This window comes from Onychostoma macrolepis, chromosome 02 (genome assembly GCF_012432095.1).
Source record: "Onychostoma macrolepis isolate SWU-2019 chromosome 02, ASM1243209v1, whole genome shotgun sequence".
Classification (NCBI taxonomy): domain Eukaryota; kingdom Metazoa; phylum Chordata; class Actinopteri; order Cypriniformes; family Cyprinidae; genus Onychostoma; species Onychostoma macrolepis.
In genome coordinates, this window is record NC_081156.1 from 2,996,053 (window position 1) to 3,015,793 (window position 19,741).

At 37.0% G+C, this 19,741-nt stretch overlaps 1 protein-coding gene across 1 annotated transcript; it reads right to left on the bottom strand.

The window, feature by feature from the left end:
* Positions 1-104: 104 nt before the first annotated feature.
* Positions 105-19,736, bottom strand: LOC131521557 (glutamate-rich protein 6). The gene is made up of 14 exons (XM_058746404.1): positions 19,631-19,736; positions 18,695-19,084; positions 18,355-18,413; positions 17,835-17,948; positions 16,161-16,253; positions 15,909-16,066; positions 15,321-15,394; positions 13,630-13,672; positions 13,270-13,343; positions 10,679-10,845; positions 10,519-10,601; positions 9,745-9,900; positions 4,934-5,156; positions 105-4,799 (listed from the first exon to the last, which is right to left on the bottom strand). The coding sequence occupies exons 2-14, from the start codon at positions 18,723-18,725 to the stop codon at positions 4,539-4,541; spliced, it is 1,536 nt and encodes a 511-aa protein (XP_058602387.1). The 5' UTR covers positions 18,726-19,084; positions 19,631-19,736; the 3' UTR covers positions 105-4,538.
* Positions 19,737-19,741: the final 5 nt, after the last annotated feature.

Below are 19,741 nucleotides of genomic sequence, written 5' to 3' on the forward strand. Positions count from 1 at the left end.
TATGCTAAGCTATGCTAAAAGTGCTATCGCCAGACCCAGAGATCAGCTGAATAGATTCCAAAAGGGTAAAACTCAACTTATTAACTCTGGGGGAGTTGGAGAATGAGCCTATTTCCAAAAAAAGTGGAGTGTTCCTTTTAAAGATTACATTGCTAGGCGTGCTCTGATTGGCCAGTTATCCAGTGCGTAAGATTGGCCGAATACCTCAAGCGTGAGAGGAAATGTTACGCCCCTTACTGTATTGTAGGGGTGTTCGGTTCCAGGTTTTTCGGAGTCGACTCCACGACTCAATTTAGCGTGACTGTCCAAATCACTCAATTTAGCGGTGACATAACCTTTAAATTAGCTAGGAATTTTTCACATTATAATGGTCAGGGGTTGGCGCTATTGTCTTGCATTGCATTGATATTAAAAATACATAAATTTTGTCATTTAGCAGACACTTTGTCCTCATTTGTAAGTCACTTTGGATAATGGAAGCAATCAAAATCAACAAAAGAGCAATATATGCAAGTGCTATAACAAGTCTCAGTTAGTGCAGACATTTTTTTTTTTTTATTATTATATAGCCTAATAAAAGGAAAACCGATAGAATAGAAAAGGAATAGAGCAAGCTAGTGTTAGAGGCCTTTTTTGCTTTTGTTAATTGTATAATAACTAAAAAGAAACCATAGATGGAATACAAAAAGATTAGAAAAGCTAGTGTTGTTTTTTTTTTTAAGAAAACAAGCAGTTAGTAAACGAGTAAATGCATACGAATGCGAACTTATTGATTTTTATTCTTGTTTATTATGTGAGTTTTTAATGATTTAAGGTTAATGATTGAACACAAATAGCCTAGGTTAACCATGGAAAACCAAATTGTATTGCATTAAACATAACATCGCATAACAAAGCATCGATTAAACTACAAAGCTGTCACAGAACCATGTATAATTACAAACTTAATTTACTATGACTGTTGTTTATTTCTAAAGTAACCTTCACGTAGGATAAAAGTATGGGGGGAAAGTCATTTCTGCGACAACTCCAGCTATCCGACGCACGTGTGCACAGCCCGTTTAAACAGCAGCGAATCACAGCGCACTCAAACGTGTCTTATGTGAAAGCACAATGAGCCCGTGCTGCTGCTTCTGCACCGCTCACGGACTGCACTGCAAACGGATCCTCACTTAATTTCGTTCACTCACAGCAAAACCCATTAAAAAATGTGGGGGAGATTCACAAAGAGTGGACTGCAGCTGGAGTCAGTGCTTCAAGAACTACTATGCACAGACGTATGCAAGACATGGGTTTCAGCTGTCGCATTCCTTGTGTCAAGCCACTCTTGAACAACAGACAGCATCAGAAGCGTCTCGCCTGGGCTAAAGACAAAAAGGACTGGACTACTGCTGAGTGGTCCAAAGTTATGTTCTCTGATGAAAGTAAATTTTGCATTTCCTTTGGAAATCAGGGTCCCAGAGTCTGGAGGAAGAGAGGAGAGGCACACGATCCACGTTGCTTGAGGTCCAGTGTAAAGTTTCCACAGTCAGTGATGGTTTGGGGTGCCATGTCATCTGCTGGTGTTGGTCCACTGTGTTTTCTGAGGTCTAAGGTCAACGCAGCCGTATACCAGGAAGTTTTAGAGCACTTCATGCTTCCTGCTGCTGACCAACTTTATGGAGATGCAGATTTAATTTTCCAACAGGACTTAGCACCTGCACACAGTGCCAAAGCAACCAGTATCTGGTTTAAGGACCATGGTATCCCTGTTCTTAATTGGCCAGCAAACTCGCCTGACCTTAACCCCATAGAAAATCTATGGGGTATTGTGAAGAGGAAGATGCGATATGCCAGACCCAACAATGCAGATGAGCTGAAGGCCACTATCAGAGCAACCTGGGCTCTTATTACACCTGAGCAGTGCCACAGACTGATCGACTCCACGCCACGCCGCATTGCTGCAGTAATTCAGGCAAAAGGAGCCCCAACTAATTATTGAGTGCTGTACATGCTCATACTTTTCATTTTCATACTTTTCAGTTGGCCAAGATTTCTAAAAATCCTTCATGCTTCTTAGATTCTCACTTAGATGTGAGAACCAGTGAAGACATCTGCGATTTCTGAGTCGACTCACAACGAGAGTCGATTCCAGTGCTGGAGACGACTCTGACTCTAGAGCTATTCAAAGTCGAGGAATCGTCTCTTTTGGAGTCGACTCCCCGGCCGTGTCCCGGCGCGACAACACGAAAACAGTAAAACTCATAAACGAAGCATTTGTTGCATCCAGTGGGGACATAATTACTGATTATAATGACTTATACTATCTTTTTAAGCGTCGTGTTGCATTGCGCCACGTAAACATTACCATGTCTGCATTTGTGAATGGAGAAACGACAAACAACAAGCACTACTCTACACAGCTCAAAACTTGCGTTTGAATAGTCTGTGGCAAATTCTTTAAATATGAAAACATACTTACAGGCTGTGAGTCAGAAGCACCAGACTGTCCTTGCAAAGTTGGAATTGCCCCACTTTATAGAAACAGTCTTTGAGAATCTGGCAGGCTACTCCTAGGTTCAGGAAATAGTCCTCCGTAAAATGTGCTGCACACACTCTAATATTTGGGTTGAACTGTTCTGGAACAGTGTTGTAAATACAACTTAACCACTGATTTCTAGTTGTGTCCTCTTTTGGAAGCCAAAGTACTAAAATAGTTTTGCTTTCACAACGAAACACAGCGTCTCCAGGACATGGCGCCGGCGGCAGCAACAGTACTACAGCAAGAATAAAAGTCCCGCCGCCTTTCTTCGTTTGGGCGGTGTTCTGCAAATCTCCCCACACCATGACATAGACATGTGGGGGTGTGTTTGAATGAGCCGTTTTAGGGGGGCGTGGTCGACTCTTTAACTTTTATAAAGAATATCTCTTTGGTTTTGAGACTTTAGTCTTTGCAACTTCAGGGATCTTATCTATGCACAAACGGCTTGTAACACTCCAAAGAGAAAGAAAAACTTGAAACACACAATATGGTGGGTACTAGTAAAACATTTAGGTCAGTTTGTGTAATGTTGATTAGGTTAAAATAATGTTGTAAATTTTCTCTTAAAAAGGACTAGTCGAGACCTAGGCTTAAGGCTTGCTCATATCAAGGATGATAGCTATAAAGTTAAATGTATGTTTAATTCTATGAGAATAGCAAAGTCCACACCACAGCTATAACGATAGTGCCACAGAGGAACAATATAGTTAAATTCATTTTCGGAGCAATTTTTTCCAGTTAATGAATGGTAAAAACAGGCAGGCAACAAAACTACAGCATACGCTTATAATAAAAAGAATCTTATCATTCCTTATGTGGATGCCATTATAGTTACTGTTACAGGTGTGAATCAGCCTTTATCTGATAACGGGATAAAGGGATAGTCCATCCAAAAATTAAAATTCATTGTTTCCTTACCCTCATGCCATTGCAGATGAATAATATTTTTATCATTCTTCACATGAACATGAACAGTTTTTTAATTTTTTCAATATAAGTAAATATTATAATATAATGTAAGTTATTGATTGCCCAAATGTTGACACACACAGCTATCATGACAATAATCCATACAACTCCAATAATAAAGCAATGTCTTCTGAAGCGAAATCATAGGTGTATAAAAGACTAACTATAAATAATCGCTTATGGCCAGCTTTTGTATGCATATTCACAAGCCCACCCATCCACCCTTAATTACTGTTGCATCATGTTTTTACGCAGTAAAAAAAAATACATCGCGGAGCAAAGAGAACACTGACAACACAACGACAGACAAGAAAGAGCCGGTTACTTTTGAAATAAAACGAAGTCTCAACTTTCATTTTTTTTAAGAAATTCAAACAAATACCATTTTGTTGCTCTTTAATGTGTCGTGACAGATTGCTGTAGCTCTCAGTTCAAGCGGCATGTGAACTGATCATCTCTTCCTCTAGTTATAGCACAAAATAAACATGAATGAATATCAGAAGGTATCTTGTTTCAACCACGGAAAGACGTCAATTCACACCATTTTTCAAGTTCAAGTCCACTGATGTTAACTACCGTCCAGTCTGGTTTGTTTGTCAGACAAACTGGTAGATTCAGCGTTATGATTGGTCAGATCACCTGTTAATCAAACTCTAGGCGAAGTGTGAATTCCATTGGAGGTGACAATTTTGTATGAATTTGTACAATGTGAATGTTTCACAATATAACACTGGGGCAGACCATATGAAAACCTATGAATGAGCCACAACATAAAGTAGTTATGATTTGCCATGAGATTGTTTTGGAAGTTAGTATGAGTGCGAAAAGAATTCCCTATGCAGATTCTGAAACCGCTTGTAGTTGGTTGCATGAATTTGCCACATTGACCGCAACAGAAAGCAGCTGTGTTTGAAAGTCACTTCTGTCTGAGTAGTATTTCATACATCATTAAAATATTGACAAGGGACATCGACAACTTTTTTCCTCAAACCTATAGTCAAGTCAAATTACTCCAGCATGTTTTGTATGCTTTTTCAAGCATGTCAGTTCATGGACAGGCCTGCAGACAGCGCTGGATAAAGGTCTTGTCTGGCTCTTCCATTTGTACTCTGTGGCTTAAACTCCTCAACCTTCGGACCAGCGAGTGGAGGAAAGGTGGAGGTCTGACCCGCAGGTGTGTTGGGCTGGATGGGAAGGCTTGGCACTGCTGTAACCGTATCAGAGCCATGTGAAGGCCAACCCTGCATGCCAGAAGTACCAGTTCCTCTTTACACATGAAGACTTGAGGAGGTATGTTGTGTTCTTTAGACTATAAGCAAAGACATGGCAGACACAATATTTAGCTGGACCGAAATTGAGTTGAGTAGCAAGTGTGACGGATCAAGAAACTGTCTTTAAAATTGGAGATCAAATTAAAAAGACAAGACTTGTGTACTTCCTTACCAGCTCACAGCTGCCTACTCTGAATCTGGCTTGCTGTCCAGAAGCAAGAAATGACACAAACACCAACGGTTGCCCAAGAACTCGTACCCCTATATTTCTGTTGAGTGACAGAAAGAGTGGTCTCAGGGGTGTTGGGGTTTGAGCCTGGTCTGTCCAGCTCCATGATCTGATCCTTCTCCCGCCTTCATCTAGACTCCGTCCACCCCAAGCATCCATACTCAACCTGCTCCGCAGGAAACAAGAGCCATGCAGTTATGTCATTTGTGTTTTTGCCGTTCAATTAACTGAGATACTTTTAACCTGAGGGATTATTAGTTACTACACTGTAAAAAATAAAAATAAAAAAGACAATTCTGACATCATTTGTTTACCCTCATGTTGTTTCAAACCAATAAGTCTTCTGTTCTTCGGAACACAATATTTTGTATTGATTTATTAAAATTACTTTTGATATTCCCTGATCTACACTGTTAAAAAAAAAAAAAAAAGTTGAGCAAACTTAAAAATTTAGGGCAACCAGCTTCAGCAGATTTTTGAGTTCTCTCAACTTATTTTTTAGGAGATTTTTGAGTTTTCTCAACTTTTTGTTGTATAAACTTTAAAACAAGTTGAGAAAACTCAAAAATCTGCTGAAGCTGGTTGCCTTCAATTTAAGTTTTCTCAACTTTCTTTTTTTTTTTTTTTTTTTTATATACAGTGTACTTTGTCTATCCATTGACACCCAATGAATCCAAAACTTTTACACTTTAAAACGTACAATAACATTTGACCATGTTTGAGCTTCTGTTTGCTATATTTTATGTGCTCTATGGATGTGCATTGATCAATACTGAATAAATGTCTTAATTAAATGTATTGGTAACACTTTACAATAAGGTTCATTGGTTAACATTAGTTAACAACATTAGTTAACATGAACTAAGAATGAACAATACTTCTACAGCATTTAATAATCTTAGTTAATGTTAATTTCAGCATTTACTAATGCATTATTAAAATCACAAGTTGTGTTTGTTAACATTAGTTAATGCAACATGAATGAACAATGAGCAACTGTATTTTCATTAACTAACATGAACAAATATTAATAAATAGTGTAATAAATGCATTGTTCATTGTTTGTTCATGTTAGTTAATACATTAGTTAATGTTAACAAATGACACCTTATTGTAAAGTGTTACCAATATGTCTTATAAAGTGATAATGTCTATTTAGAAAACTTGTACTCAACCACTTGATACATAAGGATTACATTTAAAAAAGTATTTTTGAAAAATGTGAATCGTCAATATTCTGGTTGTTTGGACTTTCAGTCAAAAGTTTCATCCACTGAAACACTGCCTATTTTCATTTGTGTTTCGAAAATCACCTTAAGTCTCATAGGTTTGGAATGACATGAGGTCATTAAATGAATCTGAAGTTAAAAATGTACTGGGGTATGAAGAAATGAACATTAACACTAGATTAATAAATGCTATATGATATATGTTAAAATGAAATGGCTTAATGTTGCTGTGCTTTTTTAATCTTTTAAATGCAAATCTGTTTGTGTGTAGACAGGTTTTAACAAAAAAAAAAATTAAAACAAAAATCTTAAATTAATAGCATTCCCTGCATCATTGGCTGTAATAATATAAGAAAATATATAGACGACAAAATTAATTAAAAAAAATCTTTGATTGTGTTTCTAAATGGAAACGTGGAAGTCACGATAGTTTACCCCAAAAAATAAACATTCTATCATCAATTACTCACCCTCATGTGACTTTAAACCTGTATGACTTAAAAGATATTTTGAAAAATGTTGGTAACCAAACAGTAAGCAAAACGTTTCTCAGAATATGTTCTTCTATATTCCACAGGCGAAAGAAAATCCTATAGGTTTGGAATGACATGAGGGTAAATCTTGACAGAATTTCCATTTTTGATTGAACTACCGCTTTAAGCGTTTCAGACTGTCCCCTCCTCAGTTAGAACAATAAACATTCCGCTTAAGAATGTATGAAATCGTGAATAAGCCTAACCGTTATCTGGACAATCTGATTCGAGGAAGGAGTCTGTCGCAGAATATATCATGTATAAGAGATTCAGATGGTTCTTTACATTTTGATAAAGTAATTAACAGATTAAAATCCTTTTATAAGTTGTTATATTCTTCACAATTTTGTACAGATTTGGAACCTGAATGTGTTCTTTGCGAGATTATCGCAGAGAGCAGCCTTAGGCAATCCAATAACACTTAGTGAGATTAAGAACAGCATTCATTCTCTTCCCAATAATAAGGCTCCGGTCCTGATGGCCTCAGTGCACAATATGTTTTAAAAGTTTGAGCATGTTCTATCTGTCCCATTGTATGAAATGATCTTACATTCATTTGAGGCAGAGGTCTTACCCCCCTCAATGAGGGAGGCTAATATCACATTAGTTCTTAAAAAGGGGAAGCCTCCGGAGGATTGCTCCTCATATCCTATAATTATAGCCTATATCGGTCCTAAATGCATATGTTAAGCTCCTCGCCAAAGTCCTTGCCTAACGATTGGAGGCCCTTCTCCCCTCTATTATTAGCAATGACCAAATGGGTTTTATTCGGGGGAGGTTCTCCTCGCACAATGTAAGAAGGTTTCTTAACATCATACATTTCTTGTCTGTGAATAACTCTAAAGCTCTGATAGTTTCTCTAGATGCTGAAAAAGCGTTTGATTGCTTGGAGTGGCCCTACCTATTTCTCACACTTATGAAATTTGGAATAAGCGAGGATTTCATTAAATGGATTCAGATATTATATACCTTTCCCCTATCGGCAGTGATCACTAATGGTGTTAGGTCAGATAATTTTAATATAGGCAGAGGGACCAGGCAAGGCTGTCCCCTGAGCCCGCTATTATTTGCTCTTGCAATGGAGCCTCTTGCGATTGATATAAAGCAAGATGTAAATATTAAAGAGGTTATGCTAAAAATAAAATTATATGCTGATGATGTCTTGTTGTATCTGGAATCCCCTAAGCAATCCATTCCCAAGCTGATAAACCTGATTAATGAGTATAGTTTGTTCTCCGGATATAAGATAAACTTTTCAAAAAGTGAAGCTATGCCCCTTAATAGTGCGTATAGAGCAGACCCCAACATATCGCAACCGTTCCATTGGTCCCCGGCAGGGTTCTCCTATTTAGGCTTAATGAACTCTCCTCGATTATTAGAGCTATGTAGATTAAACTTTGTCCCTCTTTTACAATCAGTGAAACATAACCTGCAGACATGGTGCGGCCTATCTTTATCGTTGGTAGGTCGTATTCATTTAATTAAAGTGAATATTCTTCCGCACCTTCGCTATGTATTTCAGATGCTTCCTATTAGAGTTGGGGGAAAAAGCCCTAGCCGATTTAAATAGATCAATAATTTCATTCATATGGGCAAAGAAAAGTGTGTTGTGTTACCCTGTCAAAGCAGGCGGCCTAGCAGCTCCATGCTTTTCAACTTATCTGCTGGCTGCTCGGACTAGATTTCTTTTGGAATGATTCATAAACGATCCAGATTCTATTTGGATTGGGTGCGAGGCAGCGACATTGAATGGGATTCCGCTATCTAACTTGCTATATATGTCACCTGCTAAAATTAGAGGCAACATTATTCTAAGGAACATGGTGAATGTAATGAGACCGATTAGAAAGCGTGAGGAATGGAAACAGATTTTCATTGTTAACCCCTCTCTAACCTTGACTCCCCCCCCCGGCCTTCATTCCGGCCTTGCTGGCTGGAAGAATTAGGGTATTTTAGTAGTGGGAGATATTATACAGAACGACGCTATTCTCTCGTTCCAACAGGTGAAGAGTAAATATGAGTTATCTGATTTGGACTTTAAGTACTTGCAGGCCCGGAATTTTATTTTGGCTAAATTAAGAGAATACCCAGGTGGCTTTGGAACCTCACCTATTGAATCCTTATTAGCAATTGACAAACAGACCAAATTTGTTGCGAGATGTGTATACAATTTACTCTGTCAGCCTAAGTCTGATTTGTTGAATACTCTTAAAGAAAAGTGGGAAACTGATTTGGGCAGCGCAATTGATGTGGAGTCATGGAAGGAGATCTGTGGCAAATCCATTCTGGGTCTAGCCTCCAACTCTGCTTGGGAAAGACAATTTAAGATTTTGCACAGATTGTATATCTCACCGGAGGTCAGACATAAAATGAACCCAAGGCTTTCTGATTTGTGTGGCAAATGTAAATCCGAGGTTGGGACATTGTACCATTGCCTATGGAGCTGCCCACATATACAGCGTTTTTGGGATCTTATAGATACACTCAATTTTCAAACGGTCATTGCAGTTTGGAGCAAAGATGTGTATCCTTGTCCTCAGTGATGGGATTTCCTTAGATCCACAGAATAGAGACCTCCTCCACATTTGACTATATTTGGCTCGGAAATGCATTCTGAGCAGGTGGATTGAAGCGGACCCTCCCACATTAAATCAATGGCTGGATACGGAACCCTTTCTTTGACTATCTGGAGACTCCCAAATCCGATAGACTGAGAGCGGGCCTGCTGGACCTTGCCTGGGCTAAGGAATTGTCCTAATTTTATACTTTGTTATTGTTCTTGCCAATATGTGTTATTTGTAATATATTTCTCTCTTTTTTATTTATTTTATTAGATTTTTTTTTTCCTTTTGGAGGGGAGAGGACAATTTGTTTGTTATACATACTGGTTTAAACTTTGCAACAGAAAAAGTTCAATAAAAATGTTTAAAAAAAAAAATCATTCCGCTTGAGACACTGAGATCTGTGTCAGTGTAATAGCAATCAACCCTACCAAATGCTGCCGTTGCTATGGTAACAAGTGGCTCTGCCATTAGACTGAAAGAGGGCTCTGACTGGACAGAGAGGAGTCGGCATGTCATCATGTATGATACAGATCCTTTCCTTCTTACTGCTGAGAATGATGAGAGCCAAGTTTCCTGAGGGATAGCTGTAGCCATGACAATAAGGACAAACAACAGCACACGTAATAGACTAAATCCATTTTCAGATTACTTTAAAATCATAGTTTTTGATGATTCATTGCACCACTCTCTTGCCCTTATACTTGTACACTTTAAAAATAGTTTTAGTTTGTGTTTTGTCTCTTAATGAAAAAGTCACAGACAATCCTAGAAATTAATAATTACTTTTTTTTTTTTTAAGTTTGCATATGATAGATAATCAAGTAAACCTAAATAGCTTCAGTCCGGTAAGTATTCATCTTGAAACATTACTAACAATATAAAGGTTATTCTTACATATACTTACAAGATGATTTACATAAAAGAGACGTGTAACACAACCTGAAGTGGGACAATATAAATGATACTTAAAGGCCTTTTACTTACTAAAAAATATTAACTATCAATCAGATGACAGAAGGCATGCAGTAGATTGTGTACAACAGGTTTTTCAACAAAGTTTTGATCATGTTGATCATTTAGAGGCCTTGGAAATTTGTGTATCAAATATGGTACAGTAAGATTTATAAGGTTAAGTAATAATGGATGAGTATATATGCTGCTTAAAAGGACTCATTTAGTATTTCACATTATCAAAAGGATACAAAACTTGCGCAGAAGCATCTGGAAACACGGTGAGAAATTTATCTCCATTAGAGTAGTACTTCTCCAAGAAACTTGAATTGTACTGAAAAAAAGAGACCAGCGTGTTTAGTTCATGCGCATGATGATACAACTTTAACACAGTAGATTATGATCAGTCACCTGGTGATGAGATAAACCAAACTGAATTGACCCCGGATTAGAAGACTCATGTGTCCATCGTCCAGAGGTCTCGTCCACATGCATGTACTCTTTAACTTTCCAAGCATCCTCACTGGGTGGACAATTGGAGAGCCGGAAACTGATGACTGTTTTATCATGAGGCACATCTGGGGAAAGAAACCATTAATTTACAACATCTCTGTTTTACTATTGTCACGAATCCAGTCTATGAACTTCCGTTCACTCACCACCAGAGGTCACCCGCTCACCACATGGACTCTCACACTACACAGACTGTTACACCAGTGGTTTTCAATCCTGGTCCTGGGGACCCACTGCTCTGCACATTTTGTATGTCTCCCTTATCTGACACATGCAGTTAAGTTCATGGATCTCTCTCCTAACGAGCTGATGATCTGAATCAGGTGTGTTAAATAAGGGAGACATACAAAATGTGCAGAGCAGTGGGTGCCAAGGACCAGGATTGAAAACCACTGCCTGTTATACCTGTTTGCCATTGTTTGACTCTTGCCTTTTTGTGACCACGTCTTGGAATAAAGTTTGCAAATGGATCTGCACGTCTCACGTCTCGTTCGCCCCGTAACAACTATATCACATCACATCACACACAAACTAATAATTTCACACTATGAGAAACAGGTGTTTGAAGTCATTAAATTTTATCCTACATATTAAACAAATAAACAAATAAAAATGTCTAAGCAGTTTTAAATGCCGGCTTGTGAAATATGAAAGCACTTTTACTTTCCCTTTATTCCTATCTAACTACAGTGACTTGCATACACTCTGGCAACAGACTTTCCAGGTATGTTACGGAATAATGATTTTTATCATGTAATATCATTTACACATGATATGATGTAATGGAATATAGGGGTCAGTGCATATAATATTGTCCATGATAAAGAAAATATTTGAAAAGTTTAAAATGCCTGTGCCAAATTCTTAGAAATGTTGTCTTTGCATTGTTGGCATCAACATTTATACCATTTCCAAAAAAAAAAAAAAAAAGTTCAAACTTAACGACACATAAAAATGTTATGTGGTGTAACCATCAAGTAAAAAAAAAAAACATTTTCCTTACACATTGAATACATGTACACTAGGGTGGCCCTTATTTTTGGACTCTTGAAAATCCTCTGCTCTCACCCACCCGGTCAACTCTCCAAATTAAAACAAAACAAATTTCGCTCAACAAAGTTGAATGATCTTAAAAAGTCTTAATGATCATAAAAGCATGTAATTATTAATTATAGCCTACAAAACCATTAGTGAACTGTGAATTAGGTTAAAATCGAGAACACAGAACAGTGTTGCTAGTCTTAAAATGTTAAATTTGTGCCGATAGTCTTGTGGGTGCCGTTGGGCTTCAGATGTCCCGAGTTCGAGTCCCGGCTAACGGACCTTTCCCAATCTCGTCCCCTTCGCTTTCTGTCCACTTACTGTCCTATCAAAGTAAAGGCATAAAACGGCAAAAATAAAATCTTAATTAATTACAAAGTTAAATTACAACGCTGCTGATGAGAACCGATCTTTGAAAAACTGCGATCTGATCTAGATCGTGTTGATAATCTGACACATGCTTCAGCTGCAGAAACTGGAAACAGATTCTGTTGCTCTCTGACAATCTGCATAATTAACTGCATTTTCTTCAGATTTGAGAGGAGTCTGCTGTACTCTTAGATACAGCTCTTTGGCAACACCTCTTTCTTGCATTGTTTGCCCAGGTACCAGAATCTTCATTTAGGAAGAGTAACGAAGAAGTTATGAGTGTTCTGCCATTATCGTGACACGTAATCCGTACTCAGAATTTCTGTTCTGCATTTAAGCCATCCAAGTGCACACATACAGCAGTACAGGGGTGCGTTTCCCAAAAGCATCGTTAGCTAACTATGGTCGTTAGTTCCATTGAACTCTATTGGTAACGACGGAACTTGCAACCATAGTTGTTTTTGGGAAACACACCCCAGAATAGTGCTTTGATAGCCTTGCTCAAGGGCACCTCAGTCGTGGTTACTACAGGTGGAAGAGAGTGCTGGTCATTCACTCCTCCCACCAACAATCCCTGCCGGTACCAAGACTCGAACCCATGACCTTCAAGTCCGACCCTCTAACCATTAGGCCCTGACTGCCCCTCATCTTTGATATCAGAAACAGTCAAAATTTTATCAGTGAACAAAACGTTGCTAATATCACCAATTAGCTCTTGAAGTACCTGTTGATAAAAAGATACATTCATTGAGCACAACCTAAATGACAAATTATCTGGATGGTATTTTGCATACATTACATACGTCTAGTGGAGAAACAAATGAGGGGGTGAGAGGTTAACATCCAGAAATAATGAAATAAAATCATCATGAAATAAAATATATTTCGTATTATTTACCACACAAATTTACTGTACGACTTCATAAGATTTATAGAATATAGTCATTTGATCCACTTTTGTGATGCTTTTATTGTGATGTTTTATTGGATAACGGGTAGTAAATAATGACAGAATTTATCATTTTTTGTTAATGGTTCATCCATGGGCATCCTGTCCAACACATTATGTGGATACTCACTGTTGTTTGATGCCAATAAACTGGAGTGAGCATCTCTGTCATATCTCTGCATCTCTCTCTGCTGCTGTCTGAAACTAAGCCAAAGGTGGGAATAACAAGTAAACAAATCATTTAATTCTGTGAAAGCATATTTTACATTTTCATACTATGATTAAGTTACAACATAGTAGCCTATATGCCATGTCGGTATGTAAGATTTTTTTAAAATGTTTTTCAAAGAGGTCTATTATGTTCACCAATTATAAAACATATAAAAATAGTAATATGATAAAATATTATTCAAATTTTAAAATAACAGCTTTCTATTTTAATATATATATATATATATATATATATATATATATATATATATATATATACCTGTGATGGCAAAGCTGGATTTTCAGTGGCCTTGAGACAAGTTTTTAAGGAAACGAAGAACAGAATTTATTTAAAATAGAAATCTTTTGTAAGTTTATAAATGTATTTCCTGTCAGTTTACCATCTTTACTGTCACTGTCAATTCACTGCATCCTTGTTGAATAAAATTATTAGTTTATTAAAAAAAAAAAACATTTTCCTTACACATTGAATACATGTACACTAGGGTGGCCCTTATTTTTGGACTTCTTGGAAAATCCTCTGCTCTCACCCACCCGGTCAACTCTCCAAATTAAAACAAAACAAATTTCGCTCAACAAAGTTGAATGATCTTAAAAGTCTTAATGATCATAAAAGCATGTAATTATTAATTATAGCCTACAAAACCATTAGTGAACTGTGAATTAGGTTAAAATCGAGAACACAGAACAGTGTTGCTAGTCTTAAAATGTTAAATTTGTGCCGATAGTCTTGTGGGTGCCGTTGGGCTTCAGATGTCCCGAGTTCGAGTCCCGGCTAACGGACCTTTCCCAATCTCGTCCCCTTCGCTTTCTGTCCACTTACTGTCCTATCAAAGTAAAGGCATAAAACGGCAAAAATAAAATCTTAATTAATTACAAAGTTAAATTACAACGCTGCTGATGAGAACCGATCTTTGAAAAACTGCGATCTGATCTAGATCGTGTTGATAATCTGACACATGCTTCAGCTGCAGAAACTGGAAACAGATTCTGTTGCTCTCTGACAATCTGCATAATTAACTGCATTTTCTTCAGATTTGAGAGGAGTCTGCTGTACTCTTAGATACAGCTCTTTGGCAACACCTCTTTCTTGCATTGTTTGCCCAGGTACCAGAATCTTCATTTAGGAAGAGTAACGAAGAAGTTATGAGTGTTCTGCCATTATCGTGACACGTAATCCGTACTCAGAATTTCTGTTCTGCATTTAAGCCATCCAAGTGCACACATACAGCAGTACAGGGGTGCGTTTCCCAAAAGCATCGTTAGCTAACTATGGTCGTTAGTTCCATTGAACTCTATTGGTAACGACGGAACTTGCAACCATAGTTGTTTTTGGGAAACACACCCCAGAATAGTGCTTTGATAGCCTTGCTCAAGGGCACCTCAGTCGTGGTTACTACAGGTGGAAGAGAGTGCTGGTCATTCACTCCTCCCACCAACAATCCCTGCCGGTACCAAGACTCGAACCCATGACCTTCAAGTCCGACCCTCTAACCATTAGGCCCTGACTGCCCCTCATCTTTGATATCAGAAACAGTCAAAATTTTATCAGTGAACAAAACGTTGCTAATATCACCAATTAGCTCTTGAAGTACCTGTTGATAAAAAGATACATTCATTGAGCACAACCTAAATGACAAATTATCTGGATGGTATTTTGCATATAATACATACGTCTAGTGGAGAAACAAATGAGGGGGTGAGAGGTTAACATCCAGAAATAATGAAATAAAATCATCATGAAATAAAATATATTTCGTATTATTTACCACACAAATTTACTGTACGACTTCATAAGATTTATAGAATATAGTCATTTGATCCACTTTTGTGATGCTTTTATTGTGATGTTTTATTGGATAACGGGTAGTAAATAATGACAGAATTTATCATTTTTTGTTAATGGTTCATCCATGGGCATCCTGTCCAACACATTATGTGGATACTCACTGTTGTTTGATGCCAATAAACTGGAGTGAGCATCTCTGTCATATCTCTGCATCTCTCTCTGCTGCTGTCTGAAACTAAGCCAAAGGTGGGAATAACAAGTAAACAAATCATTTAATTCTGTGAAAGCATATTTTACATTTTCATACTATGATTAAGTTACAACATAGTAGCCTATATGCCATGTCGGTATGTAAGATTTTTTTTTAATGTTTTTCAAAGAGGTCTATTATGTTCACCAATTATAAAACATATAAAAATAGTAATATGATAAAATATTATTCAAATTTTAAAATAACAGCTTTCTATATATATATATATATATATATATATATATATATATATATATATATATATACCTGTGATGGCAAAGCTGGATTTTCAGTGGCCTTGAGACAAGTTTTTAAGGAAACGAAGAACAGAATTTATTTAAAATAGAAATCTTTTGTAAGTTTATAAATGTATTTCCTGTCAGTTTACCATCTTTACTGTCACTGTCAATTCACTGCATCCTTGTTGAATAAAATTATTAGTTTATTAAAAAAAAAAAAAAACTGATGTCTGAACACAAGTGTATTGTACAAGACAAACCTGTGTTTTCCTCTTTCTTGTAGTTCTTCGTCCTCAGTGATGAAGGGGTCATCTAGTTGAGCAGGTCCACTAGGCCTTGCATCAGAACGTTTCATAGCTAGATGCTTTTCATGGACCACAATCTCAAACAACTCTCTGTAGTTCTCACAGCAGAAGTCCTGAAGTACAATTAGAAGATCATAAACTTAAGGGGAAAAAAGTTCTGAAGCAGTAAGTGTCAGTGTCAGCTGCATCCTTTCTCAAGAGACAAACCTCTCGTGTCTCTGCATAAACCGGATCCAGAGGCGGCCAAGCTCTCAAACCACAGAACTGACAGCATATTGGAGAGTCCAGTTGCTGTTGAGGCTGGGTAAAATAAGTTATTTATAAAAAATAAAAATCAACAATTTTATACAAACCGAATTCCAGAAATGTTGGGACATTTTTTAAATTTGAATAAAATGAAAACTAAAAGACTTTCAAATCACATGAGCCAATATTGTATTCACAATAGAACATAGAGAACATAACAAATGTTTAAACAGAGAAATTTTACACTTTTATCCACTAAATGAGCTCATTTCAAATTTGATGCCTGCTACAGGTCTCAAAAAAGTTGGCACGGGGCAACAAAGGGCTGAAAAAGCAAGAAATTTCGAAAAGATTCAGCTGGGAGAACATCTAGCAACTATTTAAGTTAACTGACATCAGGTCTGTAACATGATTAGCTATAAAAGGGATGTCTTAGAAAGAGTGCGTAAAAAGATTGTGGAATACTTTAAAAACAATGTTCCTCAACATCAAATTGCAAAGGCTTTGCAAATCTCATCATCTACAGTGCATAACATCAGAGAAACTGCAGGAATCTCTGTGCATAAGGGACAAGGCCGAAGACCTTTGTTGGATGCCCGTGGTATTAGGGTCCCTCAGACGACACTGCATCACTCATCGGCATGATTCTGTCATTGATATTACTAAATGGGCCCAGGAATACTTCCAGAAACCACTGTCGGTAAACGCAATCCACCGTGCCATCTGCAGATGCCAACTAAAGCTCTATCATGCAAAAAGCAAGCCATATGTGAACATGGTCCAGAAGCCCCGTCGTGTCCTGTGGGCCAAGGCTCATTTAAAATGGACTGTTTCAAAGTGCAAAAGTGTTCTATTTTTGTCCAAATTTGACATTCTTGTTGGAAATCACGGACGCTGTGTCCTCCGGGCTAAAGAGGAGGGAGACCTTCCTGCGTGTTTTCAGCGTTCAGTTCAAAATCCAGCATCTCTGATGGTATGGGGGTGCATAAGTGCATACGGTATGGACAGCTTGCATGTTTTGGAAGGCACTATGAATGCTGAAAGGTATATAAGGTTTTAGAGCAACATATGCTCCCTCCAGATGACGTGTATTTCAGCAGGATAATGCAAAACCACATACTGCAGCTATTACAACAGCATGGCTTTGTAGTAGAAGAGTCCGGGTGCTGAATTGGCCTGCCTGCAGTCCAGATCTTTCACCTATAGAGAACATTTGGCACATCATTAAACGAAAAATATGTCAAAGATGACCATGAACTCTTCAGCAGCTGGAAACCTATATCAAGCAAGAATGGGACCAAATTCCAAAACCAAAACTCCAGAAACTCATAACCTCGATGCCCAGACGTCTTCAAACCTTTTTGAAAAGAAGAGGAGATGCTACACCATGGTAAACATGCCCCCGTCCCAACTATTTTGAGGCCTGTAGCAGGCATCAAATTTGAAATTAGCTCATTTTGTACATAAAATTGTACACATTTCTCAGTTTAAACATTTGTTATGTTATCTATGTTCTATTGTGAATAAAATATTGGCTCATGTGATTTGAAAGTATTTTAGTATTAATTTTATTCAAATTTAAAATGTTATAAAATGTTACACTTTTACCATGGCAGTGATCAAATGAATGGCTACCTGAGGACTGTACATCCTTTCCTGGGACTCTCTTTTGTATCTTAAAAGTCCTGGAAGCCCACGACAGAGATCTGGTGAGGATTCCAATGTCTGGAAATACTCCTGCTCCATCTGCTGGACAGTACAGAAAACAGTGTGGCCAGACCATAAGGGTGAACAGCTTAAGAGAAAAAGCATTCATTTTTTTAAACACTAAAAGCAGAACCTATTTTCTTGTTGTACTTATATTTGGCACATATTTTTAAGAGAGTTATGCACACTGTATAAAAAAAAAAAAAGTACTATTTCAATGTTTATACTTCAAAATTTCAGGTTTAATTCAATGTTGTATGATGTTTTTTTGTAATTATAAAATTTACTAGCAATTTCTTTGTGAAAACTGTTTCACACTCTGCACCATTATTTATTTATTTATTTATTCATTTTAAGTGATCTCTGTGTGAAAAGGCTAAAAAAGTACAAGTTTCCACAATGTAAAAAGCTTTCAATGTCTGGAAATATCATAAGAAATGCTTCTTACACAATCAATATAATTTAGGAGTGTTCCCATCTCTGAATCCATCAATGCCGAATCAGCATCTGACAAAGTCAAAAACAACTTTATTATTCACATTTATAGAGGTAATTCTAATAACTGCTTTAGTATTTTCTGTGATATACATCAGGTAGTATTATTTTCATTTTAGTTAGATGCCCCTAAAATCAGAATATCATTAAATATATCAATCTTATCACATTGATGAGTTACTAAAAAGGTTTAAGAACTTAAAAAATCCACAAAATCTTAATGTTTCTGCCAAACAACTTACACTCTAAATTCTAAACAAATTCTGCAAAAGATGATGAATTGATATGCTCACCTTGCTGAAAAGTTCTCTTTTGATTTTCCATATCACATAGGTATTCCTGGGTATAGGTATACCATGTTCATTATTCCAATGGTCCGGATTATATTTTACCTGCAGTTTCTTATATATCAGACTTTTTTTTTTTCTCCTTGAATAGAGAAAATATATTTGTATATGAAATATGAGATATTTTTATTCCTCTGTCACACTTTATCTTCTGAATAATGATCGAACCTGAGGTCAGGAATGTTTAGACTCAGCTGGATTGTTCCACAGCGGTGCATTGAAGGTATGCACCCAGTGCAGTGTTGATGGTATCCATGGATATTTGAGAGCTCTTAGGGGAGTTGTCCAGCCTGTAATATCAAACGCTGTGGGAGACTGTATAGCGTTCAGGCAGACCTGAGTGTCAAAACACCAGAAGCACACTGTTGCACTTCTGTCTTAGTATAAATCTTTAGTATGCTTGTGAATAATTCATCATATATTTTGTTTTCTCTCACTATATGTTTGTACTGTATTTGATTGGGTTGTATGTATACCCTGCCCAAAACACAATAGAAAATGTAATGGATTTAATGGTTATAATGGGAATTGTATTGGTTTTAATGGAAACTATAATGGTGTCTACTGGTATGTGATGGATTCTATTGGTGGGATGTTAAATCCTATTGGAAAAATGCCCAAAACACACTACCAAAAGGAATTTTTTAATGTTTTACTGGAAAAAGCTAATGGTTCATAATGGTATTTTAATGGAAACCACTGGAATTTCTGTGATGGTTTTTATTGGGCTTCTATTGTTTTATTTTTTTATTTTTTTTAGCAGGGTATTGCTAAAATGCCTAAATTAAATGTCCACCACAAGATTTTAACAGGTTCAACACATAATTTGAGATGCTGTGAAATAGTATCTACCCTAAATAAATAGTATTGAAAATTACTCACATAAAATTATCACATAGAATTTAGGATGTACATTGGGACGCAGGCCAAGCATTATTCTTAGTTAAGCATAAATTGTCTGACTCGCGAATGCTCAGTTAACTGAAATAAACC

Coding starts and splice junctions, on each gene's coding strand:
- LOC131521557 (XM_058746404.1), bottom strand. CDS start 18,725: ATGGAAAATCAAAAGAGAACTTTTCAGCAAG. Junction 13,673..15,320: donor TTTATTGGCATCAAACAACA/GTGAGTATCCAC, acceptor CGTTTCCTTAAA/AACTTGTCTCAAGGCCACTG. Junction 5,157..9,744: donor CATAGCAACGGCAGCATTTG/GTAGGGTTGATT, acceptor CCTGCGGAGCAG/GTTGAGTATGGATGCTTGGG.